The 25,183-nt window shown below is 51.4% G+C and overlaps 1 protein-coding gene across 4 annotated transcripts; it reads right to left on the bottom strand.

Moving 5' to 3' along the window:
- Positions 1-171: 171 nt before the first annotated feature.
- Positions 172-14,191, bottom strand: Slc45a1 (solute carrier family 45 member 1). 4 transcript variants are annotated; one of them, XM_038335113.1, is made up of 8 exons: positions 13,795-14,191; positions 13,169-13,261; positions 12,603-12,827; positions 9,195-9,934; positions 5,821-5,974; positions 3,731-3,931; positions 1,804-2,009; positions 172-438 (listed from the first exon to the last, which is right to left on the bottom strand). In XM_038335113.1, the coding sequence occupies exons 1-8, from the start codon at positions 14,189-14,191 to the stop codon at positions 172-174; spliced, it is 2,283 nt and encodes a 760-aa protein (XP_038191041.1). The 4 variants fall into 4 exon arrangements, with proteins under 4 accessions (XP_038191041.1, XP_038191043.1, XP_038191044.1 ...); XM_038335115.1 differs by having other exon boundaries at positions 3,731-3,907; XM_038335116.1 differs by lacking the exon at positions 13,169-13,261.
- Positions 14,192-25,183: the final 10,992 nt, after the last annotated feature.

The raw sequence follows: 25,183 nt of genomic DNA, 5'->3' as shown, positions 1-25,183 counted from the left end.
GTGACCTCATGCCCTTGGATGAGAGAAGCTTCTAGAAGGCTTGGCTGCTGTCATTTATTTACCAGATATTTACATTCCACAGGAAGCCTGGCTGGCTGCCAAGGCCTTTGGTTTCTCAGTGGCCAGCCTGCCGCAGGCCACCTTCAAGTCCAAAGTCGAGATTCTGAGGCATCAGACATTCAGCAGGAGGGGCTGCTGCTCCTCGTCAGCCGTATCACCAGAGGGAATTTCATAGGTGACACACAGGGAAGAGTAGAGGCAGCCGAGGAAGGACACAAGGCTAGAGAAGTACATCACACCATTGGCACTGCCCACAGCTGAGGTCAGGGGCCCCAGGACCAGAGAGACAAGGATCTGAGCCAGAAAGTACTGGCAGCTAAGCAGCGAGATGTCCATTCCCATGCCACGCCGTGTGCCATCTGCGCTGGACCCTGCAAACTGACCAGGGAACAATCTCATCAGTTAGACCTGCCACAACCTCCATGAATGTGCGGGGATGAGGGGACCCAGGAAGAGTGGACAGGTACAACAGGACCAAAGCAGAGGTCAGCCATTGTCCAGAGGTGTAACAACCAGAAGGAAGGCTGGCTTCTGGTACAGGACTGTCCCTGCTTCAGCACCTGCCTGGCCTCAGGGCAGTGGCTGCACAAGTCATGAATATACCAAAAGCCACTGTCCTGGAACTCACTCTGTAGACCAGGCTGGCCTTGAACTCACAGAGATCCACCTGCCTCTGCCTCCCGAGTGCTGGGATTAAAGGTGTGCACCACCACCACCTGGCCACTCTGTTTCTTTTACTTTATGTTTTGAGATGTATTCTCACATCACCCCACCTGGCTTCGGACTCACTATGTAGCAGGTGACTTCGAACTCCTGATTCACACCCTGCTGAGTAACTCTTAGTCCTGGTGCTGAGGATGTGGAGGCAAGCAGACCACTTTGAAGCCAGCCTTAGCTACGTGGGACAGTTGTGGAAAACAAAAGCAAAACCCTGTGCAGAATCAGACCTCAGTAAAACGGCCAGAAAAGAACTTGTGCTGAGGGCCAACAAGACGGCACAGCGAGTACAGGGGCTTGCCATCTAGTGATACAAGCCTCACAGTCTAAGTGTGGTTAGCAGAACCGGTGTATGGGTGGAGGAAGAAGACCAGCTGCACTGGAGTCCTCTGACCCACCCACATACGTGGTGGCCCATATGACCACACACACACATCTTGTACACCAATAGTAAAGATCTGGACTAAATAAAACAAACCTTTTTCTTTCCCTTGTTAGAAACAGACCTTCCACATCAATTCTGCTTTTAAGCCCCACCCCCACCTCGCTGGGTAGTGTTGGCGCACACCTTTAATCCCAGCACTCAGTAGGCAGAGACAGGTGGGCGGATCTCCATGAGTTCGAGGCCAGCCTGATCTACAGAGTTCCAGGACAGCAAAAGCAAAACCCTGTCCCAAAAAACAAAACAAACAAATCGGCCTCTCTCTGTCATGTTATCATCACCATATTCCAGGTGTCCTCCTCTCCCTCTCTGGACCCAGCCTTGAACCGCTGTGTTCATAGGGGACCCCCTTCTCCAGTGTCCCTGTTCAGAGTGGGAAGTAGCCTGGAGGTAGCCTCGGGGAGGTGCCAATGCTGGCTGAGGAAGCTACAGGCGTGGAGAGAGCACACTCAGAAGGACTCCCTCCATTCAAAACTGTCAGCCTCTGCCTGGATGATCTCCATTCTCAGCCAAAGGCCCTGCAGCTCGCACATGACAGTTCTCCATTAAGATGCCTCTAAGAAGCAAATGGCAACCATACCCACCTTCTTACTCTGGTAGTAATCGCAGAGCAGGGAGTAGGGCAGGGTGCAGAGGGTGGAGAACAGGATGCCGTAGGTGGTGCAGAGGGACAGGACCACATAGAGGTTCCTGGAGAGTGTAGCCAAGCCAGTGCCCAGGCCAAAGGCGAGGTAGGCGATGAAGTAGAGGGTACGGACGCTCAGGCACTCCTCCAGTTTCTCCAGGATAGCTGCGGGCAGGACAGAGACTGAATGGCTGGCAGGGCCTCTTCCCTCCCCTGGGCAGAGCAGACGTGGGCACAGGAAGCAGCTGAGCAGGTGGCTTGTCCCTGCAGGCCTGTTGCATGGATAGCAAGACCTGGGCTGTCCTCATTCACACCTGCCACATTAGGGTCCTGGGGCGTCTGGATCGACAGGTGAGACTCCAGAGGGCTCAGGAATGTGGGGTCTTAGGTTAAACCTGTGGTCTCCAGCCTGCAGTGGGAGCCCCAAGTCTACCCCTGGACTGGCCATCATCTTCCTTATGCCATGGGCTACCCACAGAACGCATGGCAGAGTAAAGGAAAACAGAAGGCTAAGGGGGGCCAATACCCCCAAAGTGCTGATCTCAGGGGCTCACAAATGAAGCTAACATCTAGTTTGGGGGTCTCTGGGGATTGAACTTGGCTTGAAACATGCTAAGCACACACATAGGCTATTGTACTGGGCTACACCCCACAAACTCTGTTGGTCCCCAGCCTCCCTAAGGTGAGGGAGGGCAGAGAATGCAGTCAGCGTACTGAAGCCCGGCAGTCTGGTTTTGACCTATTTTTAAAGTTTTGTCACTTGCGTGTGGTGCTACAAGATGGGGCCTAGAGCCCTGTAAGTGCTAAGGAATGTCTTCCGCCATGACCTGCCCAGCCTGCAACCTTCCCTGTCCCCCCCATCCCCCCACCCCCGCCATTCATCTACTCAGCCTGGTTTTGGATGACCCCAGTGCCAGGAGTGGCTCTGTACTTTAAAAAACTAAGTTAAATATCCATTTAGTGTGCATGGCACGGTTGGGGTAGGGGAGACATGCGTGTGTCAAGGCACATGGGTATGGGTCAGAGGATGGCTTGTTGATGTCATTTTCTTCCTTCCACCACGTGGATTCTGGTGACCAAATTCGGATCACCAAGCTTGGCAGCAAGGGCCTTTACCCACTGAGTCATCCCGGCTGCTTTACATTTTTAAATAACTGCAAAAACAAACGAAAGGAGCTTTTTTGTTTGTTTTGGTGGCACACAAAGACCCTGTGAGGTTCACATCTCACACCATGCCGAGCCCCATCTGTAAGGTCATGACTGTTTGGGAACCACTGGGCACTGCTAAGACCCTGTAACAGAGGCATGTTGGCCTCCGAATCTGGAAATATCTGACCTTTCACCTTAAGACCCCAGGAGAATACTGTACGTTCATGCTGCCAGTCAAGTCCCAGAGAACTGTCCTGGGATGAGCCGAGCATGGTGTCCCAGGAGCACACCCTCAGAGTCAACCCGGACTCCCGACTCTGCCTACCCTGCCTTCTAGCTTCTCCCACCTCCAACATCACCACAGACGGTCACCTGCCTCCTTCCCAGGCCTCCCTTGGCCCCATTGTTCTGTGGAACCTCGTGAGAAGAGTAGCTTTAGCAGCCACAAACCCACCTGTATGTGGCCCCCTGGCTTGTACCCAGGTCCCGCTTTGCCCTTCTGTGTGAACCCACGGTCTAGGCAAGTCTAGACATGTCTCCTCTTTGGAGACCTGAAACCCACAGGGTTGGTCTCTGCACCCCAGACAGCCACTCTTGGTCCAGGACAGTGCAGTAGCTGAGGTCTCGGACAAAAGATAGAAGTGTCTCCTCTAAAGGGGTACTTCATGCCTGCAGTTGTAGAGGCGTGACCTCTTGGTCATTCAGCGGGCAGTGTGCATGCAGCAGATGGCAGGTACCTGAGTAGAAGGCGGCACTGAATGCATAGATGCACATGCCCCAGCAGCCCATGGTGACGCCGCTGTTGTACTTCTGGTACGCTTCCGACGTGTGTGGTGCCTTTGGGTCCCCCTGGAACACCACCTCACCCATGAAGTCTGTGTAGAAGAGCAGCATGCCCTCAAATGAGAGCCACCCTGGAGGAAGACAGAGGCTGTGACCTCGGGCCACTGAGGCTGCTGCTCCGCCCTTCCTTCCAGCACTCTTACTAGACAGAAGGTAACACACTAAAGCCAGGCTTGGTGGCTCACACCCGGGGTCTCAGCACTTAGAAAATGAAGGAAAGAGAAGATCAGGAGTTCAAGTCCAGCCTGGGCTGGACTTAACCAGGGTCATGATGCTTTCGTAAAGTGTCTCCGTTTTGGTTGCAGTGTGGCAGTTTCCATACTGACAGTAATTCAGTTCCAGTTTCCAGAACTGTAGAGTTTGTTATTTCTAAAGTCTTGCCTCCCTGACCCACAGACCCTCGCCAAGTAAAGACTGGCTGCCAGGAATGTTTATCCATCACCTAACATCCTTGTTTGTGTGTTTTGTTTGACAGGGTTTCTCTACACAATCCTGGCTGTCCTGGAACTTGCTGTGTAGACCAGGCTGGCCTGGAACTCAGAGATCCACCTGCCTTGGCCTCGTGGGTGCTGGGATTAAAGGCGTGTGCCACCACACCCTGCAGGGGTAAAAATATATTAGGAAGTGCAAACTGCCATGTGGGTATACTGATCCTGCTTCCAAGTGCCACTCTTTGAAGGTTCTTCTGACACCGTCCTTGGCTGAGGACGGTGATGATCAAGCCTTCTCAAGTCACCTCATCAAGTAATGTTGTTATAATCTGTATGTGTGTACTGTGTGTGCTCACAGGTGTATACTTGCACATGTGTGTGCATGCATGTGAAGGCCAGAGGTCAATATCAGATGTCCCCAATTGCTCTCCATCTTATTTCCTCCAGACAGGGTCTCTCACTGAACTTGTAGCTCCTTAATTGGCTAGAGTGACTGGCTAGCAGACCCCCAGGATCCTTCTGTCCCCACTCTGCCAGTGCTGACATCACAGACGTGTGTACCATGCCCAACACCACGTGGGTGCTGGGGAGCTAAACTCAGTTCCCATGCTTGTGTGGCAAGTACTGTACCAACCGAGCTATATCTTTAGCCCACCAAATATTATTAATTTCATTTCCACAACAGCAAAGTCAGTCCCCACACAGATACGTCATTTAACCCTTCCCCAGATGGGACACCTGTGTCCCTAATCTAGCTTTTGTTGACATAAACTGTGCTCCACTAAACACCCATCGCATAGGTGGCGGTGCCATCCATGATTGTCGCTTATGTGGGACACCCTGCAAAGATCACTGTGGGAAAGGCTGAGTCCATTTTTAAGAGTCTTGCCTGTCACAGGGTGGTGGTAGCGCATGCCTTTAATCCCAGCACTTGGGAGGCTGAGGCAGGCAGATCCCTGAGATCAGCCAGGGCTATGTAGAGAGACACTGTCAAAAAAAAAAAAAAAAAAAAAAAAAAGCTTGTCTGTGATATCGATTGTGTCCCTCTGAATGGCAGCCTAACTCACTGCAAATTCTGTCATCCTCAGACGTTCAACAACTCAACAACAAATGAATGACAGCTAAACTGGGGGGGGGGGGGTCACTTTCAACAGTCACTTGAACTGGGCGGTGGTGGTGCACGCCTTTAATCCCAGCACTTGGGAGACAGAGACAGGCAGATCTCTGTGAGTTTGAGGCCAGCCTGGACTACAAAGTGAGTTCCAGGACAGGCTCCAAAGCTACAGAGAAACCCTGTCTTGAAAAACCAATAATAATAATAAAAGTCACTTGCGTGTCAAACCCTGGTGATTTAAGGGCACCACCAGGCATGCAGGTGGGTGGGAGGTCTGCCTGCCCTCGTCTGAGGATGGCATTCCAGGAAAGCGGGGTTCATCATTAACCTGGAGGAGAGCCTCCAGCGCAGATGGAGGAATGCGAAAACCCTGAGAAGTGGGGCTCCGTGCCCAGACCCAGCGCAGGCACCCAGGCACAGACAGGGCGTCATGGCTCACCCAGAAAGTGGTTGACACAGAGATTTCGCAGTGCCTTGGGCATGTTGTAGATGGTGGAGCAGAGGCGCCGCAGAGACAGTGGCTGCTCCGACTGCTCACTGGAGCCGGTCAACTCGCTCTCGTACTTCACACCATTCAGGAGGATGTTTGCGACCTGAAACAGAGACTGAGTCAGAGCCACGAGGCCCACGTCCCACCAAGGCGTGTGGTGGAGCGTACTGAGAAGCAAAATACAGACAGCTCACAGCGCACAGTGCAGGGACCTCTGTCTTTTACTAAATTTTATTTAGTGTTATTATTATTATTATTGGATATGTGTGTGCACAGTGTGTGTGTTATGTACAGATGTGGATGAGTGCAGGTGTATCCATACCACAGCATACATGTGGAAGTCAGGGCAATTCTGGGAATCCAGGGACCAAACTTTGGTCATCAGGCTTGTGCAGCAAGGGCATTTGTCTACCAGCTGGGTCATCTTCCTGGCCCTACTCTGCCTTCTGACAGGGTGGGAACCAAGCACCAGGCACCAGGCACCCCATGGGCTTCAGGACTGAGACCCGGAAGCAGCTACAGGTGGAAGTGCATTGTGAGTGCTCCACAGTACGGCACGGCTCTCTCTCTCTCTCTCTCTCTCTCTCTCTCTCTCTCTCTCTCTCTCTCTCTCTCTCTCTCTCTCTCTCCTCTGTGTGTGGGAGAGAGAGAGAGAAAGAGAGAGAGAGAGAGAGAGAGAGAGAGAGAGAGAGAGAGAGAGAGAGAGAGAGAAAGTCCATCAAAAAGTAGAGATATGGTTAAAATAAATACAGATCGGGGAGAAGGACAGTTGGTTGGTAAACACTTGCCATGGAAGCATGAGACATGAGTTTGAGCCTCAGAACCTGGTTTAAAACAATGCCACATTTGCCATCCCAGTACCGAGGAGGCAGAGACAGGCAGATCTCTGGTCCTGCTGGTTGGCTAGCCTAGCCTATTTGGCAAGTTACAGGCCACTGAGAGACCCTGTCTCAAAAAAAAAAAATGACGGTGTCTGAAGAACACCCAGTGTTGACCTCTGATCTCCACATGCATGCACACACATGTGCACCCGTGAAATACAGATCACTGCTATCCCACCAGCACTCACCTTCTCTCCCCTGGGAGAAGGCTGTGAAAACTTACTTCAGAAGGATTGAAGACACCCATTTAAAACCCTCTCCACACACGTGGGTCTCCTGCCACCTGGAGGACAGGGCAGCCATGTCGGCGGACTGTTCACCCCACAAGGGGGTTCAGATCATGAGACACAGGCACCCCACCATCAACTGAGGGAAAGGGGCATGATTTGGTTTATTTCACAGACCTAGCATTCAGCGGGCCCCACTGGCCACTGGTGCAGCTGCCGACCTTCCTGAAAGGGGGTTTCTCTCCCCAACACTGTCTGGGGATGAGGTTTTGCTGCCCAGCACCTTGCGTGGGTTTGGGGCACAGACTCCAGTGTGAAGTAATCCTGGAACCAAGCTGTCTGGAGCAAAGGCGGAGGAACTGCTGCTCTGGCTGGGGTGGGGTTTCTCTGTGTAGCCCTGGCTGTCCTGGAACTCACTCTGTAGACCCTCCTGCCTCTGCCTCCTGAATGCTGGGATTAAAGGTGTGTGCCACCACTGTTGGGGGCACCAGACTGTCTTAGAGGGAAAAGGAAATAGGAAGCCCGTAGGTTTGGATCCCAAGCAGCTATACCAACGCCCGCAGCAGAAGACAGCTAACGCATCAGATAACCTGAGCCTAGATGTGTTCCTATTTAGCTCAACTTCTTTTTTCTCTTTGAAAATAGGGTCTCATTAACCTCCCAGGTTCTGGGTTCACACATGCACCGGCACACCCTGTGTATGAGGAGAAGACAGGACCTACTGCTCGGTCCATGCCAGACAAGCTCCCGACCAACTGAGGGACTGCCCCAGCCTTCCGCCCACAATTTTTACTATTTTATTTATTTTTTATGTGCATTGGTGTTTTGCCTGCACGTACATCTGTGTGAGGGTGTCAGATCCCCTGAAGCTGGAGTTATAGACAGTTGTGAGCCACCACGTGGGTGCTGGGAACTGAACCCCGAACCTCTGGAAGAGCAGCCAGTGCTCTCAACAGCTGAGTCATCTCTCCAGCTCCATTTTTACTGTTTCCAAAGAACTTACGCCCAAACCACATTGTTGACAGAATAGAAGCTGGGAGGGAACAGGAAAAGGGGAATGTTGGGAGCCTCAAGCTAAGACCTGAATCCAGGAGCCACCTGAGTGTTGTGAAACAGGATTGTTCCAATTGACAGAGGGTCAGAGAAGCCACCTGGATGAAGACCAACCCTTGACCTGTGCAGCTAGGAAGCACTGCCTCTGGCGACAATGGGCTGAAATGTTGGGCAGGTCCTGGGCCACCCTCCGCATCTGGACCTCTGTGCGCATTCCCGGGAGGAGCAGCCACTGGCTCAGAGCCCTTCCTCTGGCAGAGGCCGTGGTGCTGGCCTGGCCAGGCAGTGGCATCTGTGTCTTACTGTGTCATGCACCAGTCCGTCTAGCTCCAGAACAACCTCCCTGAAGAAACCCATGTGGGTTTAGATGCTTCAAAGGGCTGTGGCCTAGAGACCCCAAGTTTCCAATCTCTCTCTTGCTGTGAGGGCGCCTGAAGCCAAAGGGGCACAGACACTGTTTACCTAAATAGGAAGACAGCTTGAAGGTGTCTCCTCTTCGAGGTGGAGGGTGCTGAGTGTGCGTGTGCGTGTGTGTGCATGCACACATATCCATGTGGATACAGGCACACATGTAGGTGTCAAGGCCGAGGACAGCCTCAGGCGCGGTTCCTTGGGTGTCCTTTCACTGTGCCAGTCTTTTATAACCTCCAAGGGCAACCAGCCTCGTGGCCACACACCACACACACACACCAAAGGCACTGCGAACAGCCTTCCAGAAGATTCTGCCCCTTTTGCAGAAGACTGCCTTGAGCGTGCAGCCTTTCGGGGTCAGCTAGTGTCATGTCAGACATGAGCAGGGGCAACCGCTCACATTGGGGAGGACCCAGAGACACTGCAGGCTGCCACGGCGTCGCCGTTTTCCTTTAAGTCTCGGATCTGTTGGCACCATGTTCAAGGGGTCCATGTGGGCCGTGGCTGGGCTGTTGAGGCAAAACACTAGACATGGGCAGCCTACGCACAGCGCTGTGCCACACCCTAGAGGGGTGGCCCTGGCCTCTGCCCTGAACAAACCCTCCCATCCGGGGACTCAGACATCCCAGAGCGACATACCCACATGCAAAGGAAGTCATTTCTGAGGCTGCACTCCCCCCCCACCCTCTGACCGTCACCGTGAACATGCCGTGGGGTCTGTGCCTCCCCCTTGACATCTCGTTGCTTTTACCTGCTGACTGAAGGTCACGTTCCTTCTCCTGCTGGCTTCAGGACCATTTCCCCCAGCCACATCTGGGAGAGCCAAGGTCTGGGGCCTCTTCAGGATCCCTGAGGCCCGTGGCTTGGAGGTGTCCAGAGAGCCTACCCTTAGAACATCTCCATCCGAGCCCAAGGTCAGGGCCCCCTCTCTCCTCTCCAGCAGCCCCCTCTCCTGGCAGTAGAAGCCATCGGGAGCCCGGGGAAAACTGACACTGATGGCCTGCCTGGGGACACTGCTCGGGAGAGCCAGGTAGTTGTCATGGCCCGCAGTGAAGCAGTCAATGAGCACGCTGTCTATGTTGGAGGTGCCAAAGGAGGAGGCGAACTCGTTGATGCCTGTGAGGGAGCTGTCCCTGCTGATGAAGCTGCCATACTTGGGCGTGAGGGGGCTGGGTGGTGAGATAGGGCTGGAGAAGCTGGCATACAGGCTGGTGGCTGTAGTAGAGGGGAGGGTGTCGCCGGCCCCCTCCTCCAACAGGACAGGCGGGGAGGGGGGCAACGGGAGGCTGGGGCTCTTCATGGCTGTCCTCTTCTCGCCCAGGGGCCGCAGGGGCCTCTCAGGAATGCTAATCAGAGTGAGCACAGTGGTGACTGTCAGGGTGATGGCGGTGAAGATATAGATGACCCGGAGCTGACCCCCCAGGGCCCTCCCGAAGCCGGTTTTGTCCCAGTGGATGCCCCCAACCACATAGCCGAACCCTCCGCCAAGACCTGTGGAGAGAAAAAAAAATTGGTATCCTCTCCGACTAGACAGGCAAACAGAGTCCCCAGGAAAGGTGGGGCCGTTTTTCAGAAGAGCATTAGAGTAGCATAGTCCATTCCAAGGACCAGATCCAGTGTCTGCCCCAGCTACACCCCAGCAAGTTAAGGAGGGGATCCGGGCACCCCCGGGATGTTCCTGACATGCCCTCCAGGACCAGCTGGCTACTCTCTTCACCAAGTTAATCTTGGGACTTGTTTGGCTCCAGGGCAGGGAGCACAAGGACAAACTGCCAACTGTCCTTCCATTTGAAAGGAAGTACGTTATACTCATGGATTATAACCAGCTTTTCCTTTGCTTTAATACGGTCCAGCTTCAGGGCCGCATGAGCACACCAAGACTTCATCCTGAACATACAAGCCAGTGTGTACATGAGCATGTCCCTTGATGTCATCCCTGTGTAGGGCACCGTGAGGAAAGTCACCTCTAAGAATGACCCCAAGTTCTGGGGATGGGACTGAAGTCATTGGGCTTTGCAGAGCAAGGGACTTTACCCACGGAGCCATCTTGGGTGAATTTGGGGCCTTCTAACTAGCTTTCGATACATCTTTTGGAAGAACCATTGCAGATTTGTGACCCTTTGTGACAAGAGCAGGTTTCATATGGATATTATTAATTTGATTTTTTTTAATTAATCTATTACCGTATGTATGTAACCCTGCCTGGCTTACTCTAGACCAGGCTGGCCTCAAACTCTGAGATCTGCCTGCCTCTGCCTCCCGAGTGCTGGAACTTGCTATGTAGACCAGGCTGACTCAGATTCAGACACCATCTGCCTCTCCCTCTGCATCCCTAGTGCTGGGATCAAAGGCGTACAATATACATGCCCAACCTGTTTAATTTTTTAAAATGCTTACTGTTTTTATTTACTTATTTTTAAATTATGTGTGTGTGGGGGGTTGTTGAGTGTATGTGGGGGTTGTTGAGTGTGTATGTGGGGGGGTTGTTGAGTGTATGTGTGTATGTGTATGTATGTGGGGGGTTGTTGAGTGTGAGTGTGGGTTGTTGAGTGTGTATGTGTGTATGTGGGGGTTGTTGAGTGTGTATGTGGAGGATTGTTGAGTGTGTATGTGGAGGGTTGTTGAGTGTGTATGTGGAGGGTTGTTGAGTGTGTTTGTGGAGGGTTGTTGAGTATGTATGTGTGTATGTGGGGTTGTTGAGTGTTTATGTAGGGGGTTGTTGAGTGTGGGGGGTTGTTAAGTGTGTATGTGTGTATGTGAGGAGTTGTTGAGTGTGTATGTGTGTATGTGGGAGTTGTTGAGTGTGTATGTGTGTATGAGTGTGTCTGTGTGTATGTGGGGGTTGTTGAGTGTGTGTGTGTGTATGTGAAGGGATGGTTGCTGCATGAGTGCAGATGCACACAGAGCAGTAAGAGGCACTGGACCAACTGGAGCTGGAGTTACAGGTGGGTGAGTTTCCATGTGGTGCTGGGAGCTGACTCAGGTTATCTGTAAGATCAATGACAGTCTTAACTGCTGAGCCATCTCTCCACCCACCCCACCCCCCCCACCCCCGCCCAATGCTTTTAGCCAATTTCTTGGCTTATTTATTTATTTGAGACAGGATCTCACTGTGTAGCCCTGGCTGGCCTGGAATTCGCTACATAGACCAGGCTGCCCTTGAACTCACATTGATCTGCATGATTGAGTGCTGAGATTAAAAGAGTGTGACACACCCTACTTTTTCTCTCTCTCTCTCTCTCTCTCTCTCTCTCTCTCTCTCTCTCTCTCTCTCTCTCTCTCGCACGCACACGCACACGCACACGCACACGCACACGCACACACCGGTCTCATGTATCCCAGTTTGGTTTCAGACTATGTATTCTAAAGTGAGTTTGAACTCCTGATTCCCTTGTGTCTGTCTCCACACCTGGTTTATACAGTGCTGGGAAACCCTGGGATTCTGTGCTTGCCCAGTCCCAAGATAAATATTTTCTATTTGTTTATTTTTTGAAAAGATAATTATGTATACAGTGTGTGCCTGCATGAACACTTGCCCACCAGACAGAAGAGGGCGCCAGATCTCACTATAGATGGTTGTGAGCCACCATGTGATTGCTGGAAACAACTCAGGACCTCAGGAAGAACAGCCAGTGCTCTTAACCACTGAGCCATCTCTCCAGCTCTATTTGTTTATTTTTGGGGCTATGGAGTGTGTGGTGTGTGGGTGTTCGTGTGTGTGTTGGTGCACGTGTGGTGCAATTTTTAGGAATTAGTTCTTTCTTATCATTATGTAAGTTCTGAGAGTCAAACTCAGGTCAAGCACCTTTCCCAAACATAAATGTTTTCCATCGCTTCGATGTTAACCTGTATATTTATTTATTTATTTTTTTTTTGGTTTTTCGAGACAGGGTTTCTCTGCAGCTTTTTTAGAGCCTGTCCTGGAACTAGCTCTTGTAGACCAGGCTGGCCTCGAACTCACAGAGATCTGCCTGCCTCTGCCTCCCGAGTGCTGGGATTAAAGGCGTGCGCCACCACCGCCCGGCTAACCTGTATATTTATATATTTGAACTTCAACTTATTTTTAAACCTAGAGGTAAGGAAGGACATCCCCCACCTCCCAAGGGACACGCATCTGAACTCCACGCACTGCAGTCTTGCCTGGGGGAAAAGCACTCACCCGCCATGAGAGCGTGGATGTTCAGGCCTCGGTCCTGGTCCACCGGGCCACACACGTCCATCATGTAGGCGTGGCTGGGGTTATCTGCCGAGTCTGCGCTGAAGTCCATCAGCACCACCCCGCACACAGTCAGGAGGATGCCCCACTTGTGGTTGGTGGCCGTGTCAGCCAGGGCCATCCCAATGTCCCTTCCATTGAGCAGGAGCGACAGGCCCAGCAATGCCCCTGGAAACAGAGAGACAAAGTCACCAGAGAAAATGGAGCCATTCTCTATCTCGCGGCTCACTTCCGTGTTGAGACTGAGGACTTAGGAGCCCGTGGGAGTCGCTTGCAGACGGCAGAGTTCTTTCACTCAGACTAAGGTTTTCATCCCATCAAGCTGAGCAAGGACAAGATGAGCTTTATTAGCTTATTAAAACAAAGAAAAAAAACTAAATGATTTATTCTTAGTGTTGGCTCAGGCAAGGTTGGGCCTGGGGCTGCCTCGGAATTGCTTGAGCCTCTCTTTCCCTCCCTCCCGTCTTTGTTTCTTTCTTTCCATTTTATTTCCATGCCAAACAACAGACCTATCGCCAGGACAAGAATGAAAGGGCGTCTCCTTCCAAACCTTGAGGTACACCGGTCACTCCAGGCACCCAGCAGAGGCTGCAGCAGGAATCCTGAAACAGAGCAGGCAGCAGGCGGGTGTTATTGCCCGGGAGCCTGGTGCAGCACCACGGGGATGCAGAAGCAGCCTCTGGCACTCCCAAGGCACCGCGGGCAAGCAAATATCCCAAGGCACCGAAACTTTAAAGCAACCAGATCAGCGTTGGCTGCAAGAGCCTCCCCAGCCACCCCAGACTTGCTGTACGAGACCTTCCTGGGAATCCCTGGGACCTTCCTGGGGAATCCCAGCAAACCCCAGCCCCCTTCCAGTTGCATCAACTTCATGGCTCAGATTCTGCGCTGAGTGCTCGGAGCGTGTTCGATGATGCAATCCTGGGGTCTACCTAATGCCTGTCCTACCCTCCAGTACAGATCAAAGAACTTAGAATACAGGATGTGACCGGCCATACCTGTGTTTTCCCACAGCCCATACTAAGGAGGGGAACTCAACTCCTCCCTCGTCCCCTCAGGTCCCTCAAAGCTGCTTCAGCAGAGGCTTCTGGAAGCTTCCGGAGATTTCCAGAGGCCGTCCACCATCGGGGCTCACCAAGGATGGGGCTGATGAACCACACTAGGCTGTAGAGCTGGTCAGGCAGGCCCATTTGCAGGAGTACCGGAGTCACGTAAGCCGTCTCCATGGCGTAGCTGAACTCGATGCCAAACAGAATGCAGCCATTGAAGAGCAGCTCCCAAAACGACCTCTGTGGGTGTAAGTCTCCAAAGTCCACCAGCTCGATGGGACATGGGGTGTTGGGGGGAGGGGGTGGAGAGGGGCGAATGTACTTCCTCCTCTTGGGGTGGCGTTTGAAGTTGTTGGCCCGGTGGCTGATGTGTCTTGTCACGGACCCTGAGTAGCTGGAGATGGGAGACCTCCAGAAGTCCTGAGGAGCCACAGTGGGGAAGAGGGCCTCTCCCGGAGGGGTGCTGCCTGCTGGGGGGATCATCGTAGGCAGGGCTGGTGGGTGTTGCTGCGAAGGAAGCCCGTTTAGGGTCAGCAGTTACTCCACTGAGGTTTATGTGGAGCCTGTGTCTGCCACTTGCCCTCCAGCTGAGCTGGCACTGAAACTTCAGAGTTTGTACTGTCTGCTTCTCCAACCCCAGCATTCTGCCCACAAGCAGAGCCCAGAGCTCAGGGGCTAGAGCAGAGTCCTTTGGGTGGGGACAGGAGCCAAACGGGAGGCTCCCTCTGTGCTTAGAGAGAGAACCCCAGTCCTCAGCCTTCCTGCGGCATTCCGTCCACTATCCATCTATTTGTCCATCTACCAGTATACACTTAACCACCCATCCATCCACCCATCCATCCACCCAACCATCCATCCATCCATCCACCCATCCACCCACCCATCCATCCATCCATCATCCATCCACCCACCCATCCACCCACCCACCCACCCACCCATCCATCCTTATATACATGCATCCACCCTCCATCCATCTTCCCTCCATTCATTCATCTGCCATCCATCTATCTAACCATTGGCCTATCTATCTATACATACTTCCTCCACCCATCCATCCATCCATCCATCCATCCATCCATCTTCTGTCTACCATCCACCCTCCATCCATCCATCCATTCATCCTCCACCCATCCACCCCCATTCACTATCCATCCACCTGTCCAGCCAACTATCCATTCACTCACATTCCAACCCTACTCATATTCTCATCGATCCACCCACCCACCCTTCCGAACATCCCAATTCATCCCCCATGTGACTGACTTCTGAGGATTAAGACACAGAGCTCACAGAGACAGAGTCATAACATCATCGTTTTTGCCTTCAAGTTAGGTTAGAAAATGAAGGAAAATGGTCCAGGCAGTGGGACTCTCATACGAGTGACACGGAACTAACTGCTGGCCCCAGTGAGGGTGTGGACAGAGATGGAGCCACCAGCAAAACATTCGCTGGTGGCAAAGGCCCTCGAAACTTCGGCTCAGAGGTGGATTTGACATGAGGTAACATCCTCTGTGACTTCAATAACTGGCTTATCCGGTGACCTTAAAGACACTGCCATGTGAAATGCGGACAGGTGGGCCTGGGAACTATGTAGACAAGTAATAGTTCATTTAAAATATAGTTTACTTACAAAGATTAAATCAAAATTAAGGTTTTAGGGGTAGCGTGATGGCTCAGTGGGTCACATGGTGGGAGAGAGCCAACTTTTGCAAGCAGTCCTCTGGCTTGCACCTGCACACTGTACCATCAAATAAATAAATGCAATTAATTTTTTTGTTAGAGTTTTTTTTTATTTGGTTTGTTCGAGACAGGGTTCTTCTGTAGCTTTGGAGCTTGTCCTGGAGCTAGCTCTTGTAGACCAGGCTGGCCTCGAACTCACAGAGATCTGCCTGCCTCTGCCTCCCAAGTGCTGGGGTTAAAGGTGTGCACCACCATTTCCTGGCAAGATTAATCATTTCAAAAAGCTTAAGTTTGTGTGTACTTCCTTCCTCTAGCTCAGGAGCTTCTATAAAGTGAGACCTGTCATGTGACCAGTCCTCCTTCCAGGGTACAGGTAGGTGCTAGTGACCCCTGGTGCTTCACACCTTGGAAGCCCAGGACCCTCAAAGTCACAGTGCTCTGTGAGAGGTTGGCCCACGTCTACCCGCTGACCACAGCACATATTCCACTTTAAGGGACTGATTCCTGTGTTCCCTACCCCCCCCTTTCAGAGACAACACAGTATCTTTTTGTTTGGTTTGGTTTTTTTGTTTTTTGAAACAGGGTTTCACTGTATCTTTGGCTATCCTGGAACTCACTCTGTAGACCAGGCTGGCCTCAAACTCACAGAGATCCACCTGCCTCTGCCTCCCGAGTGCTGGGATTAAAGGTGTGCGCCACTGACACCTGGCAAGACACAGTATCTTATCCCCTCTTTGCTATCCATATTCTCCCCCAGAATAAAGTGCACACAAATACCGCACCAAGTTAGAAACTATCCTCTTAGCTGGGCGGTGGGGGCGCACGCCTTTAATCCTAGCACTTGGGAGGCAGAGGCAGGCAGATCTCTGTGAGTTTGAGGTTAGCCTGGTCTACAGAGTGAGTTCCAAGACAGCAGGATCACACAGAGAAACCCTAGAGAGAGAGAGACAGAGAGAGAGAGAGAGAGAGAGAGAGAGAGAGAGAGAGAGAGAGAGAGAGAGAGAGAGAGAGAGAGAGAGAGAGAGAAACTGCCCCCTTTAATAGAGGCAGGAAGATCTCTGCCTGTTCTACATTTTGAGTTCCACGACAGTCAGAGCTACATAGTGAGATCCTGTCTCAAAACATCAACAATGAAACAAAATCTACAAACAAACAAAAAGTCTGTCCCTCTGACTTAGAATGGAGGGCTGTGGTTCCCGTCTGGACAATCCTGCAGCAGCAGCAGGGGAAGCTTCCAGACCCTGCTTAAGACGGACTATGTGGATGGGCCATTCCTCTATCGGCAGTGGAAGCCCACCGCCATCTCCCGGCACTCGTCCTGGAAAAAGACACTTGCCCCCCAGTGGGCCTCAACCTTCCTAACACTGAGAGAGACCCTTAGTACAGTTCCTCATATTGTGGTGACCCCCCCAAACATTAAATTATTTTTCATTGCTATTTCAAAACTGTAATTTTACTACTGTTAGCAATTGTAATGTAAACCTGGTGGTGGTGACTCACGCCTTTAATCCCAGCACTTTGGAGGCAGAGGCAGGAGGATTTCTGAGTTTGAGGCCAGCCTGGTCTATAGAGAGAGTTCCAGGACAGTCAGAGCTATACAGAGAAACCTTGTCTCAAAAATTAAAAATTAAAAAAAGCCGGGCGGTGGTGGCGCACGCCTTTAATCCCAGCACTCGGGAGGCAGAGGCAGGCAGATCTCTGTGAGTTCGAGACCAGCCTGGTCTACAAGAGTTAGTTCCAGGACAGGCTCCAAAGCTACAGAGAAACCCTGTCTCGAAAAAAACAACAACAAAAAATCCTGTAAACATCTGTGTTTTCCCATAGTCTTAGGTGACCCCAAAGGGGTTGAGACCCACAGGTTGAGAACCACTGGTGTGGTACACGAACTAGAGCTAACCCCAAGTTTGAAGAACATTTCACTCAGCTAGCTTCCTGTTGGCATTGGAGTCAGGTCAGAAGAACCTTTTTAAATTTTTTAATTGCTGTGTGTGTGTGTGTGTGTGTGTGTGTGTGTGTGCACAGACCATGACATGAATGTAGAAGGCAGAGGACACCTTGCAGGAGCTGGTTCTCTCCCTCCACCATTTGAGCCCCCGAGAGGGAGCTCAGGTCATCAGACTTGGAAGCAACGTTTCTACCTGCTCACCTGCCTTGCCAATCCTAAAATTATCCTGTTTTAGTAAAAAAAAAAAAAAAAAATGTATGTTTTTTTTTCTGGACCGGAGAGATGACTCAGGGGTTAAGAGCACTGGCTGCTCTTGCAGAGGACCCGAGTTTGTTCCCAGCACCCACGTCAGGTGACTCACAGCCACCTGTGACTCCAGCTCCAAGGGATCTGACGCCCTCTTCTGGCTTCCTAGGCACTGGCACACACACACTCATTCTCTCTCTTACACACACACACACACACACAAATGGAAATAAAAGTTAAAAATAAAACATGATCTTGTTAAGAGCTTCACACAATTTCTACTAAGAAGAATTTTTTAAAGTTACTTTTCCTGCGGCTGGTGAGATAACTCCGTGGGTGAAGGTCCTCATCTTCCACCGAGTTTAGAGACAGGACCTCTGGCTTACAGCAGGATACACCAGGCTACCCCACCCATGAGCTTCTCCGGCTTCCCTGTCTTTACTTCCCATATCACCCTAGGGGTGCCGGGACTGTAGGTACAGGATACCATACCTCGTGGCTTTAAATGGGAGCAGGGGATTCAAATTCAGGCCCCAGGCTTGGGCAGCAGTTTCTTTACCCACTGAGCCATCCCCGACCTGTTTTGGGCTGTCTCAACAACACCTGATTGACAAAATAACATCCGGGTAACCTGAATACTTAAAAGTATCTTATTTGGAACCCATCCACTTTCTCTCTCTCTCTGTAAAAAAAAAGTGTGTGTGTGTGTGTGTGTGTGTAGATGTGTGTATGTGTGTGTGTATGTGTGTAGGTGTGTATGTGTGTGTAGGTGTGTGTGTGCATGTGTGTGTGTGTGATGGGTGCTTCCACCTGTGGGGTTGTTGGGTACCACATCCCTTCTGCCTCCTATAGTCTCTCAAACTGCTGTAGACCTTTAGAGGGATGCAGTCAGCAAACTATAGAATCGGGGCCCAGTTCTCACGCCTCACCTCCGGGACTTTGACTCCTTTCTGAGGGCCAACTTATCCCCAAAGTCCGGGCTAGGAGCTTGAGTCTCATCAACACCTGACCCTACTTCTCTCCCATAAGAACGACTCCAGGAGCGGGGAGAGATGTTTATTATCCAGGAGGGCATCAAGGGAATGCTTGTCGCCCTTAGCATGCCACCCTCAGCTATATGACTCAGGACAGTGGTAAGACGACAGGATGCTGTTCCCAGGACTACAATCCCTGGCCTGCCAAAGGGCTCAGCCTCAGGGAGGAGGTGACCCGGAAGCTGATGACACCTGCCCAGGTAGCTGGGAACAGGCCTGGGGCTCAATAAACATAGAAGATGCTGAGGGCAAATTTCACAGTCTGCCTCTCCCGCTAGGCCTGCGGACCCGTCACCCTGGAGGCTCCATTTCTCAGCTTAATTCACTAGACACCCAATAAGAACAAAGGTCCCCATGTCCGTCCAGAGCCCCCAGCCTGGGCATATGATCATCCTGGGGCCTAAGCAGCAACGCTCCCAGCGCAAAGCCGCGGAGCAGGGTGGAGGGCGCAGGAGAAAACGGTACCTGTGCGTCCAGACGGGAGGCATCCCTTTCCCAGGCTGGGCTCCTGGTTCTTCGGGGTATAGCTCCGTCCCAGCCCGGCGCCCCCAGCCCCGCCGTGGCAGCTGCAGTATCACCCCGCGGGGCGGGGCTGTGACGTCATGGCTGCATCCTGCCGCTTGGTCCCGCAGAGCATCCTTAAAGCAGCAACCGCGCCAGCGCACCTTTGGGGACAACCCGGGTCTATAGGCAGAAGGCAGGAACGGAGGCACTATGACTTTGTGGGTCCCGTCTCCAAGAAAACATGGGACCGTTTACTTTTCCTTGGTCGTAAATGCATCATAAAAGCACTTGCCCGAGCCTGTGAGCGTTCTCTCTGCACCTAGCCTCATTTTAAAGGAAATGCACACATTTTTGTGTCTTTAATTCTAAGTAAACAGTGATGTGTGCATTTATAGGTAAACATGTGCTTCCTAAGTATTGTACCCACTTCACCAAACCAATCTCCAAAAGTATCACACTCATTATTCTGGCCACAGGTGGCTGAGCTATGCCATGCTTTCTTCTAGAACCCAAGGCATAAAGAAAAGAGGGGGGCACTTCCTGATCTCGGGGTTGATAGGTTAGAGAGGAAGATAATACATTAAGATAAGTAGAGGCTGGGGAGATGCTCCACGGCAAAGGGGCTTGCCGAGCAAGTCTGGAGATCTGAGTTAGCCCCCAGAACTCACTAAAGGTGGAAGAGGAGACTCAACGCAATTAAGTTGTCCTCTGACCTCCCACATGCTGTGACTAAGCCGTGAGAACACCAAGGGAGGGGCCTGTGCTGGCCTCAGGGTCCAGAGGGTGCAGGAGCGCAATCAGTGGCTCACCCCACAGCCGCACCAGGAAGTGGAGACCAATGGACTCTGGTGCCCAGCTCGCTTTCTCCTTTATACGCAGTCCAGGACCTCAGCCATGGGATGGTGCTGCCCACATTCAAGGTGGTTCTTCCCCAGTTAATGAACCTGGTTAGCCTAGGAACCCCCGCACAGCATGCCCAGAGAATTCTCTCAGGAGGATCCGGGTCCATCAATCACTATTAACGGACGGTCACATCAACTCCAGTAGATGAAAAAGCAGTTGGGAGCATGGAACTGAGGAAGGGAATCTGGGGCTGGGAGAGAGAGAGAGGCTGCGAGTGGAGCACAGGGAGGGAGAGCAAGTGCAGAGACCCTGGGGCTGGGAGACCAAACCGCTGTAACCCAAAGGACGCCACACCTATAGTGACCGGCCATACAGTTGGTTCAGAGGGATATACGTGCAGTGGGGTCTGCGCTGAGGGCTTCTTCAAGAAACGATACTTGAGAGGCACCCTTAGGCCCCGGAAGTCCTTGACAGAAGGGTCAGGTGGCAGATCTGCGGGCAGGGCAGAGTCTGGTGAGCACAGAACTAGAGAGGCTGCACACAGAGACCAAGGGGACAGGGAGTAGGAGCTGCAGGGGCCCTTGGACCCAGGACTCTTGCTGTTCCTACCCTCCCTTCCTCCCTCCCTCCCTCCTTCCCTTCTTCCCTCCCTCTCTCCTTCCCTGCTTCCCTCCCTCCCTCCCCTCCTCTCTTCCTTCTTTCTTTTCATGAAGTCTTGTTACACAGCCTGAGCTGGCCTTGAATGCTACAGTTTCATGCTCCTATGCTCGTTTAAGTAGCATGATTTCTTTTTTTTTTTCTTTTTTTTTTTTTTTTTGCTGATCTTGGACCGCAGGGTTTCTTGGATGCTAGGTTGAACACTGTCACTGAGTGACAATCTTGTTGTTTTCTAAGAGCAGGGAGAGGCTGGGGGTGGGGCTCATGGAGGGGGGGTGAGGATCATGGGGTGGGGGTGGGCACTTGTGAAGCAAACTATATTACTATTATGCAAAGATCATGAGGCCTGTGGCTTTAAAGAAAATGACTCCTAAAGGAAGTGGCACTATCAGAGGGTGTGACTTTGTTGGAGTGGGTGTGGTCTTGTTGGAGGAAGTGTGTCACTGTGGGGGCAGGCTTTGAGGTCTCTTGCTCAAGTTTCCCTCAGTGTGACACTGAGTACACTTCCTGTGGCCTTCTGCTCAAGATGTAGCCAGCACCAGGTCTTCCCGCATGCCACCTTACTGCTATGATGATATGGGACTGAACTTCTGAAACTGTAAGCTGTGCTGTGGGATGACGCTGTTGTATACTGTAAAGATTTGTCACTCATATTGGTTTAATAAAAGGCTGATTGGCCAGTATCCAGGCAGGATGTATAGGTGGGGCAACCAGACTAAGAGAATTCTGGGAAGAGAAAATGCAGAGATGCCAGTCGCCAGCCAGATGCAGAGGAAGCAAGGTGAGAATACCTCTTTGAGAAAAGGTACCAAGTCACATGGCTAACAGACAAGAATTATGGGTCAATTTAAGTTGTAAGGGCTAGTTAATAAGCCTGAGCTAATAGGCCAAACAGTTTATAATTAATACAAGTCTCTGTTTATTTCTTTGGGATTGAACGGCTGCAGAACTGGGCAGGACAGAAACTCTATTTACAAAGCTGCCACTTCAATTAAATGTTTTCCTTAAAAGAGTTGCTGTGGCCACAGTGTCTCTTCCCTGCCATAGATGCCCTACCTCAGACAAAGTTCTTGGTGGAAAATTGGAGAGGGTCAGGGGTGGCAGTGGGGACAGGTGGGTACAACAGATGGGAGACGACAGCCATGAGGGTAGAGGTGACAGCGATAGGAGGGACAAATAGGAGCACATCTCAGTTTGCTTCTCTGCTGCTGTGTGAAGCACCATGACCAAACAGAACTCGGAGAGGAAAGGGTTTACTCAGCTTCCATGGTACACCATCTGCCATGGAGGGAAGCCAAGGCAGGAACCAAAGGTAGGAACCTAAAGGTAGGAACTGGAGCAGAGACCATGGAGGATACTGTTTATCGACTCCCTCTCCCCCAGCTTGATCCACTACTTTCCTTATACATCCCAGCCCCCCCCCCCCGCCTAGGGATGGTACCACCCACAGTGGGCTGAGCCCTCCACATGAATCAGCAATCAAGAGAATGTCTCATGCCAGGTGGTGGTGATGCACGGCTTTAATCCCCAGCACTTGGGAAACAGAGACAGGCGGATCTTTGTGAGTTCGAGACCAGCCTGGTCTACAGAACGAGTTCCAGGACAGGCTCCAAAGCTACAGAGAGAAGCCCTGTCTCCTAATGGAGGTGGGTCTTCAGTTGTTCCCTTTCTCAGGTGACTCTTAGCTGTAGTCATCTCTTCACACTCTTTTCACGTATTTATATTTATTTAATTTTATTTTGGTTTTTCAAGACAGGGCTTCTGTGTAGCCCTGGCTGTCTTGGAACACTGTCTGTAGACCAGGCTGGCCTCAAACTCAGAGATCTGCTTGCCTCTGCCTCCGAAGTGCTGGGATTAAAGACAGGTACCACCTTATTTGAAACATGGTATCACTGTGTATCCCAAATTGACCTCAAAGTCATGGCAATCCTTCAGCCTCTGTCTCTGAAGGCTAGGGATTTGGTGTTCACCATTAAGCCTAGCCACATGTATCGAGGCTGGCCTGGAACTCACTATGTAACTAAGCTTCCTGTCTCTAATTTCCAAGTGTTGGGATCACAGGTGGACACCATCATGTCTGGGGATTGAACCAAGGCCCTCGTGCATGGTAGGTAAACACTCTACCAACTGAGCTACAGCCCAGCCTAGAAGCTTATTTTAAGGGCTTTCTCTGACTCTGGGGGACCTCTCTGACGTCTGTGGAGAGTTTGCCTCTCCCCAGGGGTGGGGCCAAGCCTTCTACAAACCCAAGACCCTTTTCACACCCAGGATTTGGACCTGGAGACATGGTCACATTCAGTCGCAGGGAGGCTGGGACCTCTCTCCAGAAGTGGAAATGCAGGTGTGGTTGGCAGCAGGTGCCCGAGGAGACAAAGGTGGGGAGGACCGTATAGAAGAGAAGGGGGGTATCCAGTTTCCCGTAGTCACAGTAGGATTGTCCAGTGAGAGAAAGGGCTTAAAATCTAGGCATTGTTGAGAAAGAAAGGAATTTTAAAAATTCCTTTGCCCTTCTTTAACCTTCCAAATCGAGAGCCTTCATTTTTTTTTCTTTTTCTTTTTTTTTTAAACCCTGCCAAGAGCAGTTGCGAGCCAAGTGGGTTTTTTGTTTTTGTTTTGTTGTTGTTTGTTGGTTTTTATGTTTGTTTCTTCAATAGGTTTAGACAAAAGATCAGAGTTGGATTTGTCAAGGGAACCTTGGCCCTGTGTGTAGGTCTCCTCCAAGCCTCTATCTGAAAAGGACTCAGTCAGGCAGAGCTCATAGGAAGTTTGGAAGAGAAACCCAGGAACCCAGGCAGAATGCCTACCTGGGACACTCCAGGAGACCGAGCTAGCAGTGCCAAATTCCAGCATCTTGCGAAGCTCACAGAGACCTACCCACAGCCAGGAGCTCCTGTCCACCAACACACACAGCCCAAGTTCACAGGAGCCATGGTCACTCCCCATGGGTGACAGCATTAGCAAGAACGAGAGACCCAGAGGAGCCAGGCCGTAAGAACAGACACTTCAAGTGTCCAGTAGGTGGCGCCAGAGCCACACCGTCGAGGCCACACTGAGTCTTGCACGGAAAACCCTTTCTCACCTTGGCTCTGAGGCTGAAAAAAGCTCCCCCCATCTTAGTTGAGCACACTTTCTCCTGCAAAGCCCAGAACAGCTTGAGATTTTCTCAGACCACAGTGTCTCTCATGCTCGCTCTTATATTTGTTTTTATTTATTTATTTTAGAAGTTTAAAGATTTTTCTTATTTTTATGCATGAGAATGTTTTGACTGCTGATACACATAGGTACATAGGTATGCATAATGTGTGTGCCTGTGCCCACAGAGGTCAGAAGATGACATTGGATCCCCTTGAACTGGACTTACAGGTGGTTGTGAGCCACCGTGTGGGTGCTGGGACATGATCCTGAGTTCACCTCTGCAAGTTCTTAACTGCTGAGCCATCTCTAACCCCTTGTTATTTTTAAGTTATGTGTATATGTGTACAGATATGTGCATGTGTGTGCCTCTGGAGTCCGCAAGAGGACACTGCATCCCCAGGGCTGAGGTTACAGTGTGTACAAGTTGCCCTACATGCATGGGTGTTTGCATGAATGAGGTCCTCTGCATGAACAGTATTGAATCACCTCTTCATGGGGTAGAAGAGGGTGCAAACAGGGTGGGAGGAGACCTTTGAACTTGGGATGGTGTGCTATGGGGAAATGTCCTTCTGCGGCAGAGACAGTGTGGGCACAAACTTCAGTCCTTGGTGTGGGTCCTTTATTGCTTCTTGTTGTTGTTTTTCTTTTGTTTTTCGAAGCAAGGTTTCTCCATGTTGCCCTGGCTGTCCTGGAACTAGCTCTGTAGACCAGGCTGGCCTCGAACTCACAGAGATCCGCCTGCCTCTGCCTCTCAAGTGCTGGGATTAAAGGCGTGCATCACTACCATCTGTCCGGTCCTTTATTCCTGTATTGACTGTGGAGCACCTGGGACTGGGAGGTAGAGTGGGGGTCAACAAAACCAGTGACCACCTCACACCTTGCGGACTTAGCGGTGCTGGCAAGCTGAGGGTACTAGGAATGGAAATGCCCAGGCTTTCTGCACACCGCTGTCCCTGGGCTTTGGGAGAGCCAGTGTTAGAGATCACCCTACCAGACCCTCTGCTTTAGGTGTCTCGATTGATTTGCTCAGTTGGTTACAATTCTGAATCAGCTAAGCCGAGCTCTAAGCATGTAATCACTGAAAAGCACACAAAACCCAAATTGCTTCATCTTTTATCTTAGCGATTGTTGTGAACTGGAATTCAGGATTTGGGGGGGCTAGTGAGATGGCTCAAAGGGTAGGGCCCTTGCTGCCAAGCTCTTGCTGACCTGAGTTTGATCCCTAGAACTCACACGGTGGGAGGAGAGAACTGACTCCCACATGCTGTCCTCCAACCCCCACACACGGTGGCATGTGTGCATGGTTGCACGCGTTCTAAATGAACACATACAGGCGATGCATTTCTTTGTAAAGATTCACTTATTTATTATGTATAAAGTGTTCTGCCTGCATGGATGCCTGCATGCCAGAAGAGGGCGCCAGATCTCATT

Source organism: Arvicola amphibius, chromosome 6, assembly GCF_903992535.2.
Source record: "Arvicola amphibius chromosome 6, mArvAmp1.2, whole genome shotgun sequence".
Taxonomy (NCBI): domain Eukaryota; kingdom Metazoa; phylum Chordata; class Mammalia; order Rodentia; family Cricetidae; genus Arvicola; species Arvicola amphibius.
Note: the sequence above shows the minus strand (reverse complement) of the source record. Positions and strands in the feature narration are given on the sequence as shown.

Coding starts and splice junctions, on each gene's coding strand:
- Slc45a1 (XM_038335113.1), bottom strand. CDS start 14,191: ATGATCCCCCCAGCAGGCAGCACCCCTCCGGGAGAGGCCCTCTTCCCC. Junction 13,262..13,794: donor GTTCATCAGCCCCATCCTTG/GTGAGCCCCGAT, acceptor GCTCTGTTTCAG/GATTCCTGCTGCAGCCTCTG. Junction 3,932..5,820: donor CTGTGTCAACCACTTTCTGG/GTGAGCCATGAC, acceptor CAGTGGCCCGAG/GTCACAGCCTCTGTCTTCCT.